This window comes from Arachis stenosperma, chromosome 4, assembly GCF_014773155.1.
Source record: "Arachis stenosperma cultivar V10309 chromosome 4, arast.V10309.gnm1.PFL2, whole genome shotgun sequence".
NCBI lineage: Eukaryota > Viridiplantae > Streptophyta > Magnoliopsida > Fabales > Fabaceae > Arachis > Arachis stenosperma.
Window position 1 is genome coordinate 146,787,049 of NC_080380.1, and position 25,226 is coordinate 146,812,274.

Sequence of the window (25,226 nt, forward strand, 5' to 3'; positions counted from 1 at the left end):
GTTCACAATTTCAATCAATCAACAATTAATTTAATTTCTTCGTCTTTTTTTTTTAATTCTTTCCCAATTTTATTATTCTTTTCTTTCCTCCATTCTTTCAACCCTAATTTGTAATTTCGTCTTCCTCCCACCCTTGCTCTCCAAACCCTCTCTAAACCCAATTTCTGAATCGATAGATTGATCGATTAATCGAACGGTCCTCAGATTCTGCTTGAGCGTTTTTTGATCGGAAGACGGGAAGATGGTTCTCGCACAGCTCGGGGGGAGCATCTCGCGTGCTCTCCAGCAGATGAGCAATGCGACGGTGATCGACGAGAAGGTTCTGAAAGAGTGCCTCAACGAGATCACGCGAGCTCTTGTCCAGGCCGATGTTCAATTCAAGCTGGTGTGCGACATGCAGACCAACATCAAGAAGATTGTCAACCTCGAAGATCTCGCCGCTGGTCACAACAAGCGCAAAATCATTCAACAAGCTGTGTTTAACGAACTATGTAAAATTCTGGATGCTGGGAAGCCTTCTTTCACTCCAAAAAAGGGGAAGCCAAGTGTCGTCATGTTTGTTGGTTTACAAGGATCTGGAAAAACCACAACTTGTACAAAGTATGCGTATTATCATCAGAAGAAGGGCTGGAAGCCAGCACTTGTATGTGCAGATACATTCAGAGCTGGTGCATTTGATCAATTGAAGCAAAATGCCACTAAAGCTAAGATCCCTTTCTATGGAAGTTACATGGAGTCAGATCCTGTGAAAATTGCTGTGGACGGTGTAGAAAGATTCAAAAAAGAAAACTGTGATCTCATAATCGTTGATACCAGTGGACGGCACAAACAAGAAGCTGCTCTTTTTGAAGAAATGCGTCAAGTTTCAGAAGCAACGAAACCAGATCTTGTCATATTTGTTATGGATAGCAGTATTGGTCAGGCTGCTTTTGATCAGGCTCAAGCGTTTAAGCAGAGTGTTGCAGTTGGAGCTGTAATTGTTACTAAAATGGATGGCCATGCAAAGGGTGGTGGTGCTCTTAGTGCTGTTGCGGCAACAAAGAGTCCTGTCATATTCATTGGAACGGGAGAACACATGGATGAGTTTGAAGTTTTTGATGTTAAACCTTTTGTAAGCCGACTGTTAGGCATGGGTGATTGGTCTGGGTTTATGGACAAAATTCATGAAGTCGTTCCTATGGATCAACAGCCAGAACTGCTTCAAAAGCTGTCTGAAGGAAACTTCACCTTGAGGATTATGTATGAGCAGTTCCAACACATACTTAAAATGGGCCCTATCAGCCAGGTGTTTTCCATGCTTCCAGGATTTAGTGCTGAATTAATGCCAAAAGGCCGTGAGAAAGAAAGCCAGGCAAAAATTAAGCTTTACATGACAATGATGGACTCGATGACAAATGAAGAGTTGGACAGTTCACACCCAAAGATCATGAATGAATCTCGGATAATGCGAATTGCTCGGGGCTCTGGTCGTCAAGTAAGGGAAGTAATGGAGATGTTTGAAGGATACAAGCGTCTTGCAAAAATCCGGAGCAAAATGAAAGGGCTTAAATTCCCAAAGAAGGGTGACATGAGTGCCCTATCTCGAAATATGAATGCCCAACAAATGCAGCAAATAGGTGGCATGGGCGGGCTACAGAGCTTGATGAAGCAGATGGGATCTGCAAAAGACATGATGGGAATGTTTGGTGGTGGCAATTAGTTTAATGAACCTGGCCTTATGCTCTGTTTAGTGGATTTCTGAATGTGGATTGAAATTAAATTGTTGATTTTGTGCTGTTAAAACTCTTCTGCTGCTCTTTTTAATTTCTGAGGAAGTGGTGAAGTGGAGAAGAAGGAATAACAGTGGTCGTCGTCTGGTGGCCGTCCTGCTTGCCGTTGTCTACTCGCTGTCGCACTCAACTGCTCAGATCGAAGGTCGGTGCACATTGCTAGTGCTTGTTCTTCTTTTTTTGTGCTCTGTTCAGAAGTGAGAACGAAGGGTTTAGGATTTTAATACTGTTAATGCTATTGTTGAATGATTAACTCTGCTGCTATTGCTGGGTTGTACTCTGTTTAGTTGTTTTTTTTATGCTGTATTGAAAAAAAATTATGCTTAAACTTTGATAATTCTTTGTTAATTTATGTTAAAATTTTGATCAATCTGCTGTCTGCTGAAAATGTCACTAATCTTTGTTAAATTATGGTGAGGTGTGAGCTTTTATTTGTTCAATGTAATCACTTTGTTAAAATGATACTAAAGCATGAGCTTTTATCTGAATGATTGAGTCTTCTCTATTGTATTGAACTGAATTTATTTATTAAATTTTTTAGTTAAATTTCGCTAAGTTGTATCTTGTTTTGAACTGATTAAAATGAATGATGGAATTTTTATTGTTGAAATTTTATTGATAAATCTTGTTTCCATTGAAAAAAAGAAACTAAAAGGAGAAGAAAGCTTCCACAAACTATAGAATATTAAGTTAATTCTCACAAAAAAACATAAGCAAATGTCATGAGTTATGCAAAATATATAGACTCTTAATAATCAGAAGCATAAACAACTTACATGAATTCCATGTAATATCTATTTTTGTACAATTGTTCTCTCTGTTTTAGATGTTGAGTATTGCTAATTTCCAAAATGTTTTAGATGTTGAGTATTGCTAATTTCCAAAATGTCAGTGCTCAACCTCCTGCATATTTGGTCTATGTTCACTTATCTTTTCAATCATTTGGTTGCAAAAAATCAAGGAGTTTTAATTTTTATTTATTTTTTTAATGAGCTTCAAGTCAATAAAATTATTGAATGTCACCTCTATGATGTATTGCACATAAGATGTTTTTCCATTAAAATTTAGCCTTATATAAAGGACATATATATTTGGTAACAATTGTAATCGGGAACTTTCAACCGGTACTTTCTCATGTTTTTAGAATTTTGCATATTTTTAATAAGCTTACTTGTATAAAGTACTTTATAATTTATTTATTATTTTATTTTAAAACGGTTTTTTTAGTTGAATTACAGTTAAATTGGTTGAACCAATAAATCAATAAACCAGTGATTAGAATAGTTTGATGACTGATCCAGTTCTCATAACCTTGGTTTATATTGTAAAAAAATACGAAACTCCATTAAGAGTTTGTTTGGATGTTGAAAAGAAAATGAAAGAAAAGAAAATAAGAGGAAAGAAAATGAGAGGAAAGAAAATGGAAAGAAAAGTTGAGTTATTTGTGTGTTGTTTGGATGAATAGAAAATAGATGGAAAGAAAATAGAGGAAAAATTTTCTTTTGTTTGGATGGAAAGAAAAGTGAAAAGAAAGAAAATCATAATAGTATAAAATTACGTTAATACCCTTATTATAAAATAAAGTATAAATATTTTTATTTATTCATATTTTATTATATTTTATAAATATTATAAAATATTATAATTTTATATATTTAATTTAAATTATTTATCTAATATATATCATATTTAAATATAAATTTCTATTATAATAATATAGTAAAACTAAATTTATATTAATATTTGTTAATAGTAATATAACTAAGGGTAGTATTGGAAATACGAAAATATAACACTTTTTTTTTAGTTTTCTTGCTTGTGATGGAAAGAAAATTTTTTTAAGGAGACCCACACTAAAATTTTCTTTCCTTCCTATTTTCTTTCATAACCAAACAAAGAAAAATATCATTTTCCACCCATTTTCTTTCCATCCATTTTCTTTCCACTCGTTTTCTATCAAACCAAACATAGTGTAAATGATTTTCTAAGTGTTATGTTAGAAAGTTCATTTTTGTCAAACATTTATTACTTTTTGTCTCCAATAGCCTACTGTTGATATTATTAGGAATAGCAGGTGATTAACCTAAATTATTTTCAAACATCTATTTTCTTTCCAATGGCTGACTCTTGATACTATTAGGAATTTCAATGGGATGCAATAATAATGCAACTACCATGATTAAACTAAAATAAAATTAGAAAAATTACTTTAGCGCGACTATAAATTAAATTATCCGTATATCCTTAATTTGCTCGAGAAATAGATAAATGCAATGTGAAAAAGAAAGTACTTACTCTAAATTTTGGATTTAATTAACATTTGATAGATGTTAAAGTTACCGTATAATTTTTTTTATAGGAAAAATATAATTAAATAAAAAAATACTAAGTAAACAAATTATTTTTATAATTAAGTTTAATCAGAGTATTTCTTTTTCTTTTTATGCATTTTTTCTTCAATCAATTTTTATTATTTTAATAGCTATTAGATCAATTTGGTTAAATTTGTTTACTAAAATAATTTGTCATGTAACATCATCGCAATTAAATTTTTAATGTATTTATTATGTATTTAGTTGTAAAAAATAGCACTATGCATAAATATTTCATATTTTTTGGGGAATAATGTAAAAGAGAGGGGAAAAAAAAATAAGGAAGAGAATCACCCATTTCTGAGAATGTAATGCTCCCTTGGGGGCAAAGCAATCACCAGTAAATTTTCCTGAACACACTCGACGACTCCTTCACTCACTTCACTTTCTCCTTCACCGCCTACACCTCGCTATATATAAAGGCCTTAAACCCTCTCTCTCCTTTTTTCGACCCTTGAAACACTCTACACACTCTTAGTCTCTATTACAAACAATCAATCAATCATTTCACACACTACAATTCTTCATTTTCTCTCTGGATTGACGTGCTGACGTGGCTATGGCGGAGAGCCTCAAACACCTTGCCAAGGCTCTCTTCTCCGATCAATCGCAGCAGCTGCCGTCGATTTCCGGCGAGTCGCTCCTCCAGAAGCTCCGGTCCGATGACACGATCAGGTCAGGGCTCACCGCTTTCTACTCCGTCCTCCGCCGTGGCGTCGAGCCTACAGGCGGCGCCTCCTCCTCCTTGCGCTTTCAATCGTGGAACGCCTCGCAGATTCAGGCGATTTGTTCGTTCGCATGCACGATCGCTTCCGCCTCTCGATCTTTGTCAGGTACACTCTTTAGTTACTTCGATCTCTTTATTCTTTTTCGCTGTAGTAACATCGGTAGTTGCCTCTTTCGGTTTTAGAGTTTGTTGCCAGTTTCGCTTTTATAGTAGTTAGCTGAGCTTGTAGTGGAGCTTGCGTTTGTTTTTGTGTGTGTGTGTGTGTGAGAGAGAGAGAGAGAGAGAGAGAGAGATTCTCTTTGCTGTAGCTTCAATATGCTGCTTTCGAATTTGCAAAATAGTGAAAGTTGTTCGAGATGATTCATTCTTCTATCTATTTTCTTTTTGTTGCTATCTTATGTGGTATAGTGGAGGAAGCGGAAGGGATACTGGTTGCGATTGTGCAGCAGTCAGTGGAGTTCGCCGTGTGCTACTTAGAGAAATCTGGATTCGATGACGATGATAACGAGTTAGGACTTGTTCAGGTACGTATGGCTTTACTTTGCAAATGTAGCTTTCAGCTGATGTTCCGGGGTCTGCAAGTTTTGATGAAATTAGTGTTTATTAGATTTCAAGTTAATTGCCAGCAAGAATGGCTGAACTAATTTTAACCGTTTTTTCGTCAGCCTCCCCCTCCCTTTTTCTCGCTGTTGTAGAATTCTATTTCATTAATTCTCCTTTGTTCGTTATTTGACGATTTATTACATAATTATCTAATGACTTAGCAAAATTGTGATTTTGGAGATGCACACTCAATATATTATGAAAGCTTTTGCATTTTAAAGACCTAATAGATTCAACTAAGTGTTTCCAATACAAATTAGAAAATAAAATATAGACAGAAGAGATTGGATGCTGCAACACAAGGGAGAGCCTACCCCTCAAAACTGATTGCATGTGCATTTTAGAATTGGACTGCATAGATGGGGCACCCAATGCTTTACCATTTGTTTGTTTTGTTTTGTTTTGTTTTTTCCTTTTTTCGGGGGATACTAATGAAGGGGATTCCTCTATTTTTGGTTAGAGTTTTGCCGCCATGTTGTCATTGGTATTCGCTTTATATTTACAATTTACTGTTCAACACCCCCCCCCCCCCCCCAAAAAAAAAGCACAAAACTTGGCAGTCAGTTTAAAAGGAAACAGGTAAGATAAGTTAACAATTATGAACTTGATAGCTAAATAATTTTAAAAATGGAAAAAATAAATTTCGGCCAAAAAGCATTGATTTAATAGTTTGAACTGCTTACTTACAGGCAACATGATCGATTTTGGACATATTCCATCTGTATATTTAATATTTCTTACATTTCCTATACCAATGCACAATCTCTAGTTTCCATTTAGAACAACGAACGCTATGCTGTAGCTTAAATTTATGGGACTTAGTGTCTTAACATGTGCTCTATTTTACTAGTCTGGTGGTTTGTTTTTGTGCTTCTCATTTTGTGTAACATTTGCAGAACATAATGCATCTTTTAGAGATAGCTTTGGTTGATGAGATGAATATCTTATCGGACGTATCACAACCAGCAAGTGCCTTGGTAGATCTGTTGCCAATTGTTGATGATTGTAGTGGATATGTCATGGATGATCACAGAAAATGCCATCTAGAAGGTATCATGTTAATGCCCAAGGATCACTCTGTTGTTTTCACATGGTATTTCTGCTCATAGTTGTTCCAATAAACTAACCACATGCTTATATTTTCACGTTTTTGAATATGCAAAAGGCTTCAGATGCTCAAAGGAAGAAAAATCGATGGAGTGGCTTCTAAAGACTTTAGCTTCTGAACCTGTGTTCCACGATAGGAATGAATCTGGATCCAGTGAGCTGACTGATTATCAACATCTCAGTAGTTTTGTTTTTTTATGCCAGCATTCGGCAGTTGTCCATGGAAAATGCACTCCACGCTTGATCTTGCTGTGCAGTAAACTAGCTAAAATCAATGATGTTTCTGATGATAAGGAAGTAGGCCAGAATTTTAGGAAGAGACTCTCTCTCATTTTGAGGATATTAAAGATCCTTGGAAGTCTCATAAAGGATGTTTTGTATGTAGAATATGATGCATCATTGGTGAGGGCTATTGCCTCATTTGCTGATACTTTGTCTAATTTGTTTAGAGTTAAACATGAGTTTGTGAATACATATGCTATCATTGAGGGAAGTCTTGAGAGCATTATTTTAATGGTCGTGGAAGAGTTTCTTCACAATGTGCAGGTTATTTTTGGTAGTAGCAGTATTGTGCAGAATATTGAAGCTTGTATTATAGCATCTATGTTGGAGAGTTTGGATTCTTCTTTTTGGACATATGATAAGTCTGCAACAAATTTGAAACCCCCTTTATCATACTTCCCCCGGTTTGTTCTTTACATGTTAAAACTCATCAACGATTTGAAGAGACAAAGGCAGCAGGTTTCTTTTGATTGGAAAGACTTCAATGTAGAACTCTTTAGCAGTTCCACTGACTCACAAAATAGCTCCCCTTCATGCCTTGTCTATCAAGAGTCAGTTCCTCTGCTGAAGCAATACACATTTGAAGAGCTTTTGAAGCTTATATTTCCTGCATCAAGCCTATGGATTGGCAACTTGATGCAACTTGCTTTGTTCCTTCACTCTGAAGGGTTGAAGTTAAAGCCAAAAATTGAAAGGTCATGTTCTAGTTTTTCAAAAGTTGCCGGAGCATCTGAACAAGAAAATGCAGTATGCCATGAAGATGAGGCCCTTTTTGGAGATCTTTTCTCTGAGACTGCACGTTCTGTTGGGTCTACAGATGGATGTGAACAACCTGGTACTGCTTCAGTTTCTAGCACCAACTATCAGAATTTCCCAATTCAAGCTGCCATAGAACTTTTGAACTTTCTTAAAACGTGCATCTTTTCTCCTGAATGGAGTCCTTCTCTTTATGAGGATGCCTGCAAAAAGCTCAGTACTGCAGACATGGATATTTTGCTTTCCTTACTCAATTGTCAGGGTTGTTGTTCTGAAGAAAATGTGTCTGATACTTCTACTCCCTCTCACGAAGGCAGAAGGATCGGGCATGTCCATGAGCTTTGCTTTGATATTTTGCACAATGTTCTCACAAACCATGCTTTGAATGATTTCCTTGAAGACTATCTTTTGGAGAAGATGCTTACTGTTGAAAACGGTGCCTTCAGTTATAATGATCGGACGCTGACCTTGCTCACTCACACTTTGTTTTGTAGTGTTGGTTCTGCTGGTAGTAAGCTGAGAAACAAGATTTGTGAAGGATATGCTTCCTTTGTTTGTGAGAAAGTGAAGTCTGTTTCTAGAAAATGCCCAAGTATTGATGACCTTGTTGGAACTCTTCCCTCGTTGTTTCACATTGAGGTAGTTCTCATGGCATTTCACTTGTCTTCTGAACTAGAAAAGGCAACAATGGCGAACTTAATCTTTTCAAACCTCCAAGAAGTTGCTAAGCAGGTACTGGATTTGAACAGTTCGCTGTTAACATGTTGGGCTTTGGTGGTGTCAAGACTGATCCTAGTTCTACGTCATATGATATTTCATCAACAGAAATGTCCGTCATCATTGCTTGTTGATGTGCGGTCTAAGTTAAGGGAAGCAACGCTATCTGCATCATCTATTCCGGATAAGATGAATGATCACCTCTCATCTTGGTCATTAACTGCACTAAGAAATGTTGCTGGTGGATTGCTTGGACAGGACATGAATGTGAGTAGCTTGATTGGTCAACTAATTGATGTTTCTAGATCTTCTGGTTCACTTGGTAGAGATGACTTGGCAATCGACATCTTAAATTTGAATTGGAAGGACATACATGTTACTTTTTCACAGATTTTGGGATTTTGGGGACAGAAAATGGCTTCTACTGTGGAGGATTTAATTGTTGAACGATATATTTTCACCCTTTGTTGGGATATTCCTTATGTAGTTTCTGAAGCAGACCATTCAGTTCCATCTTGGAGTAGCGACAACTCTGTGGATCTGTCCAATATGTTGCATTTTTTCCACTTCAGCCATTCACTTTTGGGTGATCCAGAGGCCATTGGATTCCCTGAAAATCTTATATTGACCTTGGTTCAGCAGTTAAATGTTCTTCCCCAGACAGAAGGTATCGAAGAATTAGGTTGGGATTTCCTCAGAACTGGAATGTGGTTATCTCTAGTGCTCTCCTTCACTCATGTTGGCATCTTGAGATATTGCATGGACAAAGCGATTTCAGTACAGGGCCTTGGCTGGACTGAGAATGCTTTTGGGGAAGAGAAATATGTTGAACTGGCTGGGAGCATGATTTCCTCCCTGGTGGAGTCTGGTAAATTTGCATGTCTAATAAGCACGCTCTCATCTTTGTTGGACAAGTACTTGCAAGCCCATCAGAAAGCTTTTCTTGGTAGCCTTAGTTACCAACAAAAGCCGGCTTCTGATTTTTCACCATTTTTGCTCATGAAACATACTGGAATTGACAAAAGCCTGCAGGATGAGCTGCTTGAGAGGAGTGGCTGTAATGAAGGTGAGCTTCAGTCTGTCCTTGGCCTCATATCACAGTTGGATGCTGCTGTTGATAAAAAAGCTTCAGGAGTTCTTCCTAAGGCCTACTGGGAGTGCATGTTGCATGGCTTTCCTTGTCATCTTTCTACTCCTAGTGCTACTTTGCTTTCTTGTGCTCTTAGCATAAGAGGAATTATCTGTGTCCTAGATGGGTTGTTTAGGATAACAGCAGGGAGAAAGGTTGATTTGGACATCGAAGTTCTTGGGCAAATTCTTGATGCTGTAATGATTATCAAGTATGATAGGATATTTGAAAGTGTTCATGGGAAATGTGATGCTGTTTATCAAAGCATAGGTGCAGAACTGGAATGGTCAAGTTATGCTGACTTAATTCTAATGAAGCAAATGGAAGGGTTTCTGAAAGACATTAATTCTAGGGGAGAAGGTCATGACAGTGTCCAAGAATGGATAATCTGCAGAATTATTGAGATATTGAATGGCACTAGGAAAGACCCTTCAAAGTCTGCTGTTTTTCACTTTTATCTTGGTATTGAATATGTGCCTGGACAGATCAGTAGGCATTTGCAATTGCATAATGGTGACTGTTTAGTGCTAATTGATTCGCTGGATACCTGTTACTCTGAATCTGTGAATGTGAAGGTTCTCGATTTCTTTGTGGATCATTTATCTGGAGAGCAATTTCCTGATCTCAAGCTGAGAATACAAAGGAAATTCCTTGGAAGAGATGTACATATGGTGTCTAAGTGGTTGGAGAAGAGGCTCTTAGGAAGCATAATAAAATTAGATACTGGCATCTGTGCAAAGGGGACCTCCATTTCTCTACGGGAATCAACAATGAATTTTATTCTGTGCCTTCTATCACCAATCTCAGAACAATCCAAAGAGTTGCAACATCATATTTTTAATTCTTTGCTGCTGTCACTTGATGCTGCTTTTTTGCAATTTGATATACTTGCAGCAAAATCATATTTTAGTTTCATTGTTCAGATTTCAAGAGGAGAGTCATTAATGAAACAGCTTTTGAAGAGGACTGTTGTATTGATGGATAAACTGGTAGGCAATGAAAATTTGCTTCCAGGATTGAAGTTTCTATTTGGCTTTATTGAAATTGTCTTAAGTGACTGTAAATCTGGTAAAATTTCACTTCAAAGAACAACTAAAAAGTGTTCATCTAGCAGTAGTCTTGGGATAGGGCATGTGTCTGCCCGACCAATTGGATCCAGAAAGGACTCGGACACATTTATTCTTTCTGCCAATCAAGAAGGGGGATCAACGTCGCTTGAATGTGATGCAACTTCTGTTGACGAGGACGAGGATGATGCAACTTCTGATGGGGAGGTTCTGAGCATAGATAAGGAAGATGAAGAGGATGCTAGTAGTGAAAGGGCCCTTGCCTCTAAAGTTTGCACCTTCACTTCTAGTGGCAGCAATTTCATGGAGCAGCATTGGTACTTCTGCTATACATGTGACCTAACCGTATCAAAAGGCTGCTGTTCAGTCTGTGCAAAGGTGTGTCATCGGGGTCATCGTGTTGTCTATTCACGCTCAAGCCGGTTCTTTTGTGATTGCGGAGCTGGGGGTGTTAGAGGTAGCAGTTGTCAGTGCCTGAAACCTCGGAAATTCACTGGAGACAGCGGTGCACCTGTTCGTGGCTCTAACGCTTTTCAGTCATTTCTACCCTTTTCCGAGGATGGAGATCAGCTGCCAGATAGTGATTCGGAATTTGAAGACGACAACAGTTCAGATATTGATAACTCGCTTAGGTTATCTATACCAAAAGAGCTTCAAGAAGATATTCCGTCATTAATGGAGGAACTTGATGTTGAAAGTCATGTGCTCAATCTTTGCTCCTCTTTGATGCAACTTATAATTAGCAGACGAGAGTCTCACCATTCTAAGGATAAGAAAATCAGTTTGGGTGAAGACAAGGTGATTTCTCATGGTGTAGATCTCCTGCAATTGAAGAAAGCATATAAAGGTGGATCTCTTGATCTTAAGATAAAGGTTGATTATTCAAATGCCAAGGAGCTTAAATCCCATCTGGCGAGTGGTTCTCTCGTGAAGTCTTTGCTGAGTGTTAGTGTACGAGGTCGACTTGCTGTTGGCGAAGGTGATAAAGTTGCTATATATGATGTTGGACAGTTAATTGGTCAAGCCACCATTTCACCTGTGACTGCTGACAAGACTAATCTGAAACCTCTTTCCAAAAACATTGTTCGCTTTGAAATCGTACAACTGGTGTTCAATCCTGTTGTTGAGAATTATCTGGTTGTAGCTGGTTATGAGGATTGCCAGGTTCTTACGTTGAATCATCGTGGAGAAGTGATTGACCGGCTGGCCATTGAACTTGCTTTACAAGGGGCATATATTAGACGGGTGGATTGGGTTCCTGGCTCACAGGTTCAATTGATGGTTGTGACCAACAGATTTGTCAAGATATATGATCTGTCCCTAGACAATATCAGTCCAATGCACTACTTTACTTTGTCAAATGACACGATTGTGGATGCCATTCTTTATCCAGCTTCTCAAGGAAGAATGTTTGTTATAGTTCTTTCAGAAAATGGATACATTTTCAGGTTAGAGTTGCCAGTCAAAGGAAATGTTGGGTCTATGCCACTGAAAGAACATGTGCAACTTCTGGGAAAGGAAATTCATTCAAAGGGATCATCATTGTATTTCTCTTCCACTTATAAGCTACTCTTCATATCTTTTCAAGATGGTACCACATTGATAGGTCGGCCCAGCTCTGATGCATCCTCCATTGTTGAGTTGTCTTCTGTGTATGAAGAGTTAGAAAGTAAGCTGCGGCCTGCTGGAGTACATCATTGGAAAGAACTTCTGGCTGGCAGTGGATTGTTTGTATGCTTGTCAACTGTGAAATCCAATACTGCACTTGCCGTGTCAATGGGGGAATGTGAAATACTTGCACAGAGTATGCGGCACTCTATGGGTTCCACCTCACCTATAGTCGGTATGACTGCATACAAGCCGCTGTCGAAAGATAAAATACACTGCTTTGTCTTACATGATGATGGTAGCCTTCAAATATATTCACATGCTCCAGCAGGTGCTGATGCTGGTGCGATTGCAGCATCTGAAAAAGTTAAGAAACTGGGTTCTGGTATCCTCAATAAAGCCTATGCGGGTACAAATCCTGAATTTCCTCTTGATTTCTTTGAGAAGACTGTGTGCATTACACCGGATGTGAAACTGGGTGGTGATGCCATTAGAAATGGAGATTTTGAAGGAGCTAAACAGAGCTTGGTGAATGAGGATGGTTTTCTTGAAAGTCCGAGCCCTGCAGGTTTTAAGGTAATAACTACTTATTTTGAATTACTGTTTTTTCAGTGAGAATCTTTTATTGGCCGGGCTTGGCTGCTACTCTAAGTAGCTTTGTTTTAGTGTTTGTTTTGTGGCATGCTTTGTTTTATATTGTTTAAATTATTTTTTATTTAGTTATTTTAGAATAGACATAACAATGCTGTGGACTAGATTATGTATACTCTTGTAAATGGTCTAGATTTTGCATGATATTTTGGTGTTATTCTTTGTAACTAAATCTTCCTGAAGGTGACGTGTTCCTCATGTCCCAAGTTTTAATGATAGTCTTGAAAATGTGTGGATTCTTGTAGTGTAGAGTGTGTTGTCTCTGACATGCAATTATAGATGTGTATTTTTGTGTCTGAAATCTTAGATCTTGATGCCGTCTTTTCATTTTAAGTTGTCTTCTTTAGCTTTAAGGTATAAAGATTATGAGGTGCTTTTTCTAGGTCTCAAGTTTATTCCAAGTTATGAATACTTCTTGGAATTTGTTTTCCGTAATTGCATGGCTTCTCTTACTTCTGTGCATGATAAGGGAAATGGGAAAATGTATGGCATGGTAAAAAATGATTCAAGCTAGTAGGTTCTTTTATTATATTTTGTGCTTATAAATTTTTTATTTCTCTCTGTTTCAAACTATTACATGGTGGCAATCGGTTATTTGCAATCATATTAATTGCTTTTGATGTTCTGTTCGTCTTTCAATAGTGATTGTTCCTAAAGTTTCTCCTCTATATGCATTTTCACAGATATCTGTCTTCAATTCAAACCCTGATATAGTCATGGTTGGTCTTCGAGTTCATGTTGGTAACACATCAGCAAGTCACATACCTTCTAGTATTTCTATCTTCCAGAGGGTTATTAAATTAGATGAAGGAATGAGGTCCTGGTATGATATTCCATTTACTGTTGCCGAGTCGCTGCTTGCTGATGAAGAATTTACAATCTCAGTTGGGCCAACCTTTAATGGCTCTACACTTCCCAGAATAGACTCACTTGAAGTTTATGGCCGAGCTAAGGATGAATTTGGTTGGAAGGAGAAAATGGATGCAGTTTTGGATATGGAAGCAAGAGTACTTGGGTCACATTCAGCAGTTGCTGGATCCGGGAAGAAGCGCCGTTCAATGCAGTCTGCTCCCATTCAGGAACAGGTACTAGGAGATGGGCTTAAGCTAATTGCCAAGTTTTATTCATCATGTAGGCAACAGAGTTGCTCAAGGCTGGAAGAAGCAAAGGCAGAGCTAGGCAAACTCAAGTGTAGGCAATTACTTGAAACAATATTTGAGAGTGATCGGGAGCCAATACTGCAGGCTTCAGCTTCTTGTGTATTACAGGCCATTTTCCCCAAGAAAGAGTTATACCACCAAGTAATATCTACTTTCTCTTGCTTCTATATACTGAATGAGTTTGTTCATTCATGTTGATGTATCTGGACTCTTCTTTGATTAGGTTAAAGATACAATGAGGCTTCTTGGAGTAGTGAAATCATCTTCATTACTATCATCAAAGCTTGGGATTGGTGGTTCTGTGGGAAGTTGGATCATTGAAGAGTTCACTACCCAGTTGCGTGCAGTTTGTAAGATTGCATTGCAACGCCGTTCTAATTTGGCAACATTTCTGGAGACAAATGGTATTGTCCTGTTCTTCTGATTGACTTCCACCTTCCCCTTTCTTGGGATCCTGCTTGAGGATCTTTCACATTGCAAGACATTAGACATTAATATCTAGCTGTTGACTTTTTACGCAATAAGTTTACTAGGACATTATATATTTTCTTTTCAAGTGGTACATTTGTATGATAATACATCACTGCCATTGAATTGCTGCGACTGAACTGGTGGATTAACAATAGGAGAAGAACGAGAGAATAAATTTATCCTTTGTAGTTCAGTTCTGTTGAAATTTGATGCAGTTATGTGCTCCCTCATCATTTAAGCTTACTCTTGCAATTTTTTTTACTTCGATTCTATGTGATTCACATTTTAATGTTAGAATATTCTGGATATATCTCGCTAATCTTTCCAGGATCAGAAGATATATCTAGAATCCTCCTACTGGAACGATTGAAGACACTGGTGTTGCTATAAATCAGGGAAAATAGAATGGTCTTGCCTGTTGTAAGTGTTCGTTTTCTATTTGTTATTGTTCTAATATTATGCTGCTGCTGGTGTAGGATCAGAAGTGGTGGATGCACTAATGCAAGTTCTATGGGGAATTTTGGATTTTGAGCAGCCTGACACACAAACCATGAACAACATTGTTATGTCTGCAGTTGAACTTATTTATTGCTATGCTGAATGCTTGGCTCTGCATGGAAATGATGCAGGAGTGCGCTCTGTGGCACCTGCTGTTGTATTACTCAAGAAGCTTCTCTTTTCGTCCAATGAGGCCGTCCAGACTGCTAGCAGGTATATTTGGACATTTTGGTCATTCTATTTTTGAGAAAATCGTTACAAGGGATTTCTTCTGCGGGGCCCCCCGGGGGGGGGGGGGGGTTAAAAGAAGAAATTCACATCATTGTTAAGGATCTGATACATTTCTTTTTCAGTTTGGCCATATCTTCAAGATTGCTTCAGGTCCCTTTTCCTAAGCAGACAATGTTAGCTACAGATGATGTCAATGAGAGTGTAGCATCGGTTCCTGGCCCTGTTGATACAAGTAGTGGAAATAACCCAGTCATGATAGAAGAAGACACTATTACCTCATCTGTTCAATACTGTTGTGATGGCTGCTCTACTGTGCCTATACTCAGGCGAAGATGGCATTGTACTGTCTGTCCTGATTTTGACTTGTGTGAGGCTTGCTATGAAGTACTAGATGCAGACAGACTTCCTCCACCACATTCTAGAGATCACCCGATGACAGCAATTCCAATTGAGGTGGATTCAGTTGGGGATGGCAATGAATTTCACTTTGCATCGGATGACGTTACTGACCCAAATCTGTTAGCCGTATCTACTGAGAGAACTATGCAGAATTCTCCATCAATTCATGTCTTGGAACCCAATGATTCTGGAGAATTTGCTGCTTCTTTGACCGATCCTGTCTCAATTTCTGCTTCAAAACGGGAGATAAATTCCTTACTTCTCTCTGAGCTTCTGGAACAACTGAAAGGGTGGATGGATACAACATCAGGAATCCAAGCAATACCTGTTATGCAGCTTTTCTACAGGTTGTCATCTGCTGTGGGTGGACCTTTTATAGGCAGCTCAAAGCCAGATAGCCTAGATCTAGAGAAACTAATCAAGTGGTTTTTGGATGAGATAAATCTTGATAGGCCATTCGCAGCGAGAACTCGATCATCATTTGGTGAAGTGGCAATATTGATCTTCATGTTTTTCACATTGATGCTTCGTAACTGGCATCAACCTGGTAGTGATGGTTCCATGCCAAGACAGAGTGGAGCTGTGGATATGCATGATAAGAATGTAATTGATTTTCCATCAACTGCTTCAACTACAGCTAAGACTTCAGCAGATGAGCAAGAGAAGAATGATTTTGCAACACAGCTTCTTCGAGCCTGTGATTCTCTTAGGCAGCAAGCTTTTGTAAATTATCTGATGGATATATTGCAGCAGCTTGTACATGTTTTCAAATCTCCTGTTAATAATGATGTGCATAATAATCTTGGGCCTGGTTGTGGGGCTCTGCTCACAGTACGTAGAGATTTACCAGCTGGTAACTTCTCACCATTCTTTTCTGATTCATATGCCAAGGCACATCGAGCGGATATTTTTATGGATTACCATAGGCTCTTGTTAGAGAATGCTTTCCGACTGGTGTATACCCTTGTTCGGCCCGAAAAGCATGACAAAACCGGGGAAAAAGAAAAGGTACACAAGCTGTCATATGGTAAGGATTTAAAGCTAGATGGGTATCAGGATGTTCTCTGCAGTTACATTAATAATCCTCACACAAATTTTGTGAGAAGATACGCCAGGAGGCTTTTCCTGCACCTCTGTGGGAGCAAGTCTCACTATTATAGCGTGCGGGACTCGTGGCAGTTCTCCAGTGAAGTGAAGAGACTCTATAAACATGTAAACAAGTCTGGTGGCTTCCAAAATAACCCTATCCCTTACGAAAGAAGTGTCAAGATTGTGAAGTGTCTTTCCACTATGGCAGAAGTAGCAGCTGCACGTCCTCGGAACTGGCAGAAATACTGTTTAAGGCATGGAGATATTCTATCATTCCTGATGAATGGAATATTTTATTTCAGTGAAGAGTCTGTTATTCAGACTCTTAAACTTCTCAATTTTGCCTTCTACACAGGAAAGGATGTTGGTCATACTTCACAAAAGACAGAGTATGGAGACATAAGTTCAAATAAATCAGGCATCACATCTCAAGAATCAAAGAAGAAGAAGAAAGGTGAAGATGGAGCTGAATCTGGTTCAGAGAAGTCGTATTTGGATATGGAAGCTGCAGTGGAGGTCTTTACTGACAAGAGTGGCAATATCTTAAAGCAGTTCATAGATTGTTTCCTTTTGGAATGGAATTCAAGCACTGTTCGGGCAGAGGCAAAATCTGTATTATATGGTGCTTGGCATCATGCCAAATCAATGTTCAAAGAAACTTTGCTAACAGCCCTCTTGCAGAAAGTTAAGTTTCTCCCAATGTATGGCCAGAACATTGTAGAGTTCACAGAACTTGTGACTTGGTTGCTTGGAAGATCCCCTGATACTAGTTCAAAACACCAGATTTCTGAAATTGTGGACCGATCGTTGACTCCTGATGTAATTAAGTGCATCTTTGAGACACTCCATTCACAGAATGAGCTGTTAGCTAACCATCCAAATTCTCGCATTTATAATACTTTGAGTGGCTTGGTTGAGTTTGATGGATACTATCTTGAGAGTGAACCTTGTGTTGCCTGCAGCTCTCCTGAAGTTCCTTACAGCAGGATGAAGCTGGAATCTCTAAAATCTGAAACAAAGTTCACTGATAACCGTATCATAGTGAAATGCACTGGTAGCTACACAATTCAGACTGTGATAATGAATGTTCATGATGCCAGAAAGTCAAAATCGGTGAAGGTTTTGAATCTATACTATAATAACAGGCCAGTTGCTGACTTGTCAGAGTTGAAAAATAACTGGTCTTTGTGGAAGCGTGCAAAAAGCTGTCATCTTGCTTTCAATCAGACTGAACTTAAAGTGGAATTTCCCATTCCCATTACAGCTTGCAACTTTATGATTGAACTAGATTCCTTCTATGAAAATCTTCAGGCATTGTCTCTTGAGCCATTGCAGTGCCCGCGTTGTAGTCGTCCTGTCACTGATAAGCATGGTATATGTGGCAATTGTCATGAAAATGCTTATCAATGCAGGCAATGTCGCAATATCAATTATGAGAATTTGGATTCCTTTTTATGCAATGAGTGTGGATACAGCAAATATGGGCGGTTTGAGTTTAATTTCATGGCAAAACCCAGTTTTACATTTGATAACATGGAGAATGATGAAGATATGAAGAAGGGGCTAGCAGCAATAGAGTCCGAGTCAGAGAATGCTCATAGGCGATACCAGCAACTTTTGGGCTTCAAAAAGCCCTTGCTTAAAATTGTATCAAGCATTGGTGACAGTGAAATAGACTCGCAACAAAAGGATTCTGTGCAGCAAATGATGGTGTCTTTACCCGGACCATCTTGTAAAATCAATAGGAAAGTTGCTCTTCTTGGGGTGCTCTATGGTGAGAAGTGCAAAGCAGCTTTTGATTCTGTCAGCAAAAGTGTCCAGACACTGCAAGGGCTACGCAAGGTGCTGATGAATTATCTGCACCAAAAGCATTCTGATAATAGTGTGGCTTCAAGATTTGTGGTTTCTAGAACACCAAATAATTGTTATGGGTGCGCAACAACATTTGTGACACAATGCCTAGAATTGTTACAGGTGTTGGCAAAGCATCCAAATTCTAAGAAACAACTTGTTTCAGCCGGTATTTTGTCCGAGTTATTTGAGAATAACATTCATCAAGGTCCTAAAGCTGCTCGTGTACAAGCAAGGGCTGTACTTTGTTCTTTATCTGAAGGTGACGTGAATGCAGTAAGTGAATTGAACAGTCTGATACAAAAGAAAGTATTGTACTGCCTTGAGCATCATCGCTCGATGGACATTGCTGTGACTACACGTGAGGAGTTGCTATTACTTTCTGAGGTGTGTTCTTCAGCTGATGAGTTCTGGGAATCCAGGCTACGTGTTGTTTTTCAGTTACTGTTTTCTTCCATCAAGTTAGGTGCCAAGCATCCTGCCATCTCTGAGCACGTCATTCTTCCATGTCTGAGAATCATATCTCAGGCATGTACCCCCCCAAAGCCTGAGACACTAGACAAAGAGCAAGGCCTTGCAAAGTCTACTGTAAAGGTAAAGGATGAGAGTAATAAAAATGTATCAGGATCCTTGACTGGTGCTGTCTCTGTCAGTGGGACCAAAACATTGCCAGACTCCTCTGAAAGAAATTGGGACGTGACACCTAAGGCTCAAGATATCCAGTTGTTGAGCTATTCTGAGTGGGAGAGGGGAGCTTCTTATCTTGATTTTGTTAGAAGGCAATATAAAGTATCACAGGCAGTCAAAGGTATTGGCCAGAGGTCACGACCCCAAAGGCATGACTATCTGGCACTTAAATATGCTCTACGGTGGAAGCGTCGCACTGGTAAAGTAGCTAAAAGTGACTTATCGGTGTTTGAGTTGGGATCATGGGTCAAAGAGCTTGTTCTGAGTGCCTGTTCTCAATCCATTAGATCAGAGATGTGTATGCTGATAAGCTTGCTTTGCTCTCAAAGTTCATCCAGACAATATCGGTTGCTGAACCTAGTGGTTTCTTTGTTACCTGCAACACTTTTTGCTGGAGAAAGTGCGGCAGAATATTTTGAGTTACTATTCAAGATGATAGAGTCAGAGGATGCTCGTTTATTTTTTACTGTTCAGGGTTGTTTGCGTACAATCTGTACTCTAATTACCCAAGAAGTGAGTAATGTTGAGTCTTTGGAAAGGAGTCTACATATTGATATATCTCAGGGTTTTATCCTTCATAAACTCATCGAGCTTCTTGGAAAATTTTTTGAGGTTCCAAACATCAGATCCAGGTATGATTGCTATTTGAATATTTTTAGTTAAAATATAACTGTCATGAATCACTTACCTCAAAAGTTAAGATATTAAGTGGAGGATATATATATATATATATATATATATATATATGTGTGTGTGTGTGTGTGTATATGAAGACACCTTTCATACAAGAGCTTATTGTGAATATAAGTGTACTCTGCCTTTTTGAAATTCAGCTTCTTATAAGAATAAGGTGGCAATGATAAAAGTCTCAACCATTTGGTTATGGAGGGCTTTGAACCATGTTAAACTGTCTCTCCCCTAATGCTTATGCTGTCATATAAAGGAATATGAGTATATTTTCTAATTAATAATTAATTATCCTTAGTAAAGAAAGGATTGAATTATTTTCATTGAACGCTTTCTTTCTTAAAGTGTGAAGAGGATGTGGCAATTTACCTGTAACATTTTGTTTTTGAATCTTCTCATTAATCTAGATCTTTATTACAGATTCATGCGAGACAACTTACTTTCTGAAATTCTTGAAGCCCTTATTGTAATTCGAGGTTTGATAGTTCAAAAGACAAAGTTGATTAGTGATTGCAATCGGCTCTTGAAAGATCTTTTGGATAGCCTCCTGCTAGAAAGCAGTGACAACAAGCGACAATTCATTAGGGCCTGCATCAATGGTTTGCAAATACACGGGGAAGAGAGAAAGGGGCGTACCTGTTTGGTATGGATGAATTTTATTTTTCATTTATCTAACCATTATAGCTTGTTTCCTCTAATCACTTCGGGCAATTTTCTGTACAAGTTTACAACAAAGTTTCAATTTGGTTACAAATAAAGTTATTTCAAACTTATTCTGATCTATTCCTTCATTTGCAGTTTATATTGGAGCAGCTTTGCAACCTGATCTGCCCCTCCAAACCTGAGCCTGTATATTTGTTGGTCCTAAACAAGGCGCATACCCAAGAAGAGTTTATCAGGGGATCAATGACTAAGAATCCGTATTCCAGTTCTGAAATTGGGCCATTAATGCGTGATGTTAAGAACAAGATTTGCCATCAGTTGGATTTGTTAGGCCTTCTTGAGGATGACTATGGAATGGAGTTGCTAGTTGCTGGGAATATCATCTCTCTTGATTTGAGCATAGCCCAAGTCTATGAGCAAGTCTGGAAGAAGTCAAGTCAGTCCTCTAATGTGGCCAATTCCAACTTGTTGTCCCCAAATGCTGCCACCTCATCTAGAGAATGCCCACCTATGACAGTGACTTATCGACTTCAGGTTTGTTGCATTTGTTGAATATCTGATTCCCTCATTTATCACACTTTTTGGTTGAATTTATTATAATTTTTATGATAACGATTTTCAGGGATTGGATGGTGAAGCAACTGAACCTATGATTAAAGAGTTGGAGGAGGATAGAGAGGAGTCACTGGATCCAGAGGTCGAATTTGCCATAGCAGGTGCTGTTCGGGAATGTGGTGGACTGGAGATATTATTGGGCATGATTCAGGTTGAGAGGATTATGTTCTTTTGTATTACTTCAAAGAAAACTGATGTGGTTTGCCTAGCTTATTCATTTGTTTTTGGTTGAACTCCTATTTGGCAGCAAGATTGATAATATAACTAACTCTCTTTTCTATTAATGTACAGCGTCTGCGAGATGATTTCAAGGCCAATCAGGAGCAATTGGTAGCAGTTCTTAATCTTCTTATGTACTGCTGCAAAATTAGAGAAAACAGACGAGCCTTGTTAAAGCTAGGTGCTTTAGGTTTACTTCTTGAGACGGCAAGGCGAGCTTTCTCAGTTGATGCCATGGAGCCAGCTGAAGGCATACTTTTAATTGTTGAAAGCCTGACATTAGAAGCAAATGAAAGTGACAATATTAGCATCACACAGGGTGGACTAACTGTCACTAATGAAGAATCTGGTACAGGTGAACAAGCCAAAAAGATAGTTCTTATGTTCTTGGAGAGATTATCGCATCCATCAGGCCTCAAGAAATCAAACAAACAACAGAGGAACACAGAGATGGTTGCTCGAATATTGCCTTACTTGACTTATGGGGAACCTGCTGCAATGGAAGCTCTTATCCAGCATTTTAGTCCTTATTTACAGGATTGGGGTGCATTTGACCATGTGCAGAAACAATATTTGAACAATCCAAAGGATGATAATGTTGCTCAGAAAGCCGCAAAGCAGAGGTTTACACTGGAAAATTTTGTTAGGGTTTCAGAGTCACTAAAGACAAGCTCCTGTGGAGAGAGATTAAAGGGCATGATCCTAGAGAAGGGTATAACTAAAGCTGCAATGAGACATTTGAAAGACAGTTTTCCTGATGTGGGGCAAGCTGGATTTAAGAATAAGGATGAATGGGCACAGGGTTTAACACTACCATCTGTCCCTCTTATATTGTCTATGTTGAGAGGTTTGTCAATGGGGCATCTACTTACCCAAATATGTATCGATGAAGAAGGTATCCTACCCTTGTTGCATGCCTTGGAAGGGGTTTCAGGAGAAAATGAAATCGGGGCAAGGGCTGAAAATTTGTTGGACACTTTATCTAACAAGGAGGGTAAAGGAGATGGATTCTTAGAGGAGAAGGTTAGTAAGTTGCGACATGCGACTAGGGATGAAATGAGGCGCCGGGCTTTGCGCAAGAGAGAGGAGTTGCTTCAGGTATTTTACATTCTAAGAGTTCAATTTACTAAAGGTTGATTATACTACTACAGCAGTGTTAATGCTATTGATAGAGTTAAAATTTCCATATTTGTCCCGTGCTGAATCGTATTACTTTCTCATCCGATAACAGGGCCTTGGGATGCGTCAAGAGCTGTCTCCAGATGGAGGTGAGCGCATTCTTGTTGCCCGGCCTCTTCTTGAAGGTTTAGAAGATGTCCAGGAGGAGGAGGATGGATTGGCATGCATGGTATGCCGGGAAGGATATACTTTAAGACCCACTGATTTGCTGGGCGCTTACTCATATAGTAAGCGTGTGAATCTAGGCGTAGGTGCTTCTGGCAGTGCTCGTGGTGAATGTGTTTACACTACTGTAAGTTACTTCAATATTATTCATTTCCAGTGCCATCAAGAGGCCAAAAGAGCAGATGCTGGCTTGAGGAATCCTAAGAAAGAGTGGGATGGGGCAATGCTCAGAAACAACGAATCTCTCTGTAATTCTTTATTCCCTGTCCGAGGTCCATCTGTTCCACTCTCACAGTATGTGCGATATGTCGACCAGTACTGGGACAATCTTAATGCTCTTGGGCGTGCTGATGGAAGTAGACTTCGCCTGTTAACATACGACATTGTTCTGGTATGTTATTCAGCTTCATCATTGTCTTCCTTTTTGTTACCAAACGATAAGGTTTGACGGACGAAGATTTAAAGAGAAAAACCTCTTAAAGAATGTTGTTTATGATAGATGTGAATGATTGGTTCATTTAGATAACCTGTTTAACGGGGTCAAATATTTTCTTATAAGGATGTAAACTTATTTTTACACTAATTTCATTCTAATATAACTTTTACGTATGTTCATGTAATTTCCTCCTTTTTGTAGATGTTAGCTCGGTTTGCAACAGGGGCATCATTCAGTGCAGATAGCCGCGGTGGCGGACAGGAAAGCAATTCTCGGTTCCTTCCGTTCATGATTCAAATGGCACGCCATCTCCTTGATCAAGGAAGCTCCTCACAACGACGGACCATGGCCAGGGCTGTATCAGCATATCTAACCTCTTCCACGTCAGAGACAAGACCCTCTTCTCCACCTGGCACTCAATCTGCGTTGGGGACAGAAGAAACTGTCCAATTCATGATGGTGAACTCGCTCCTCTCGGAGTCTTACGAGTCTTGGAGGCAGCACCGCCGTGCTTTCCTGCAGCGTGGAATCTACCATGCATATCTGCAGCACACGCATGGTCGGTCAACAACTCGTCCAGCATCATCTGTATCAGCTTCTGCGGAAACTGGAAGCATGGACCAAAGCACCACAGCGGAATCAGAACAGAAACAGAATGATGATCTTTTGTCAATCATTCGTCCAATGCTTGTTTACACAGGCTTGATTGAGCAGCTGCAGCATTTCTTCAAGGTCAAGAAGTTGGCGAGCACGGCACCCATGAAGACTGAAGGCCCGTCATCGGCAGAAGGGGAGGATGAAAGTAGCAACTTGGAAGGCTGGGAAGTGTTGATGAAAGAACGGTTATTGAATGTGAAAGAGCTTCTCGGGTTCCCCAAGGAGATGCTGTCCTGGCTTGATGAGATGAATTCTGCCGATGATCTGCAAGAGGCTTTTGACATAGTCGGCGTTCTAGCGGACGTGTTGTCCGGCGGGTTCACTCGGTGTGAAGACTTTGTTATGGCTGCAATTAATGCAGGCAAAAGCTGAAGAAATTTTCATTTCCCTTTTGAGGTTGAAGATATAAACCCTCGTTAATGTAGAACGCTTGTGTACTATTAATATTCTTGTTACAACGCTGAAGCTGATGGAAATTGAAAGAGAATGTTGAATATGTGTCACTTAAAGATACTCGTCTCAATTTGATGAGAAAATAAATTTTCAAGACAAACATGGGGAAGCAATTTAATAATCTGTTAGAATACATAAATGTCATGTTTACACAACGCAAAATAAAATCCCTTGCTCAAATACCAAGATTAAGGGAAAAACTAAAAAGCGAATATTTTTGTGTAATTATCCTTATGAAAAGTTGATTGTTAATTTTAAATAATTTAATAAATTTGATTAAATTATTATTTAATAATTTTTAATTAATTTGACATAAAAGACCATTGTACGGAGTTTTTTACCAAAATTAAAACGCATTATTCTCGATTCTTCTGCATGAGTTGAAGTTCCAATCCAACAATGCAGTCGTAAGCAGATTATTCTGACATTGCACTTTAGTCACAAAAATCCATGCCTTGTGACTCGTGCATTTAGGCAATATTACCTAAGATTATCAATTACTCGTGAACTAAAAATAATTAAATATTGTATAGTTCATGCAGATCAGCAGTGTCATCTCCACTATTATTCTTGCGTGTACACACTACTAATGGAAGTATGGAACTCCCTTAAGATGAAATGAAATAATAATTAATCTCGTGATATCATGTCATATTACAAATTATTTCTGTTTTTTTTTTTATAATATTTTCTAATCCAATAAGTTAAGATCTAGTTTGTGGCAAAATTAAGTTTCAGTTAATGATTTATCGTTGACTAATAAACTTACATGCACAAAATAAAATTTAAACCTCAAATACTTATTTAAACAAAGTAATGAATTAACTACTAGGCCATAACTAATATCCATGCCTTGCACTAAAGGGTTACAATATTTAATTTCCTTTATTGCAAATTCAAAAACACCCTCCTATTTCTTCCTAGCTTGTTAAGACTAACTGCCTCAAACCACATAATGCAAGCTTCGCCATTCACCAA

General features: G+C 38.6%; 2 protein-coding genes across 2 annotated transcripts; both read left to right on the forward strand.

Annotated features, from left to right (window-relative positions):
* Nucleotides 1-77: 77 nt before the first annotated feature.
* Nucleotides 78-2,315, forward strand: LOC130974248 (signal recognition particle subunit SRP54 2-like). The gene has a single exon (XM_057899047.1). It carries the CDS (start codon nucleotides 242-244, stop codon nucleotides 1,697-1,699), a length of 1,458 nt encoding a protein of 485 aa, XP_057755030.1. The 5' UTR covers nucleotides 78-241; the 3' UTR covers nucleotides 1,700-2,315.
* Nucleotides 2,316-4,474: 2,159 nt separating this feature from the next.
* Nucleotides 4,475-24,361, forward strand: LOC130976698 (auxin transport protein BIG). The gene is made up of 14 exons (XM_057901615.1): nucleotides 4,475-4,974; nucleotides 5,277-5,392; nucleotides 6,368-6,521; nucleotides 6,637-12,713; nucleotides 13,472-14,089; nucleotides 14,172-14,352; nucleotides 14,896-15,130; nucleotides 15,271-19,806; nucleotides 20,282-20,504; nucleotides 20,660-21,058; nucleotides 21,147-21,290; nucleotides 21,431-22,456; nucleotides 22,590-23,093; nucleotides 23,340-24,361. The coding sequence occupies exons 1-14, from the start codon at nucleotides 4,701-4,703 to the stop codon at nucleotides 24,165-24,167; spliced, it is 15,315 nt and encodes a 5,104-aa protein (XP_057757598.1). The 5' UTR covers nucleotides 4,475-4,700; the 3' UTR covers nucleotides 24,168-24,361.
* The last annotated feature ends 865 nt before the right edge of the window (nucleotides 24,362-25,226 follow it).

Excerpts from the sequence above, each read along its gene's own strand:
- LOC130976698 (XM_057901615.1), top strand. The coding sequence starts at position 4,701 with ATGGCGGAGAGCCTCAAACACCTTGCCAAGGCTCTCTTCTCCGATCAA. Across the intron at positions 14,090-14,171 it reads AGAAAGAGTTATACCACCAA|GTTAAAGATACAATGAGGCT; the intron begins GTAATATCTACT and ends TTCTTTGATTAG. Across the intron at positions 22,457-22,589 it reads AGAGAGAGGAGTTGCTTCAG|GGCCTTGGGATGCGTCAAGA; the intron begins GTATTTTACATT and ends ATCCGATAACAG.
- LOC130974248 (XM_057899047.1), top strand. The coding sequence starts at position 242 with ATGGTTCTCGCACAGCTCGGGGGGAGCATCTCGCGTGCTCTCCAGCAG.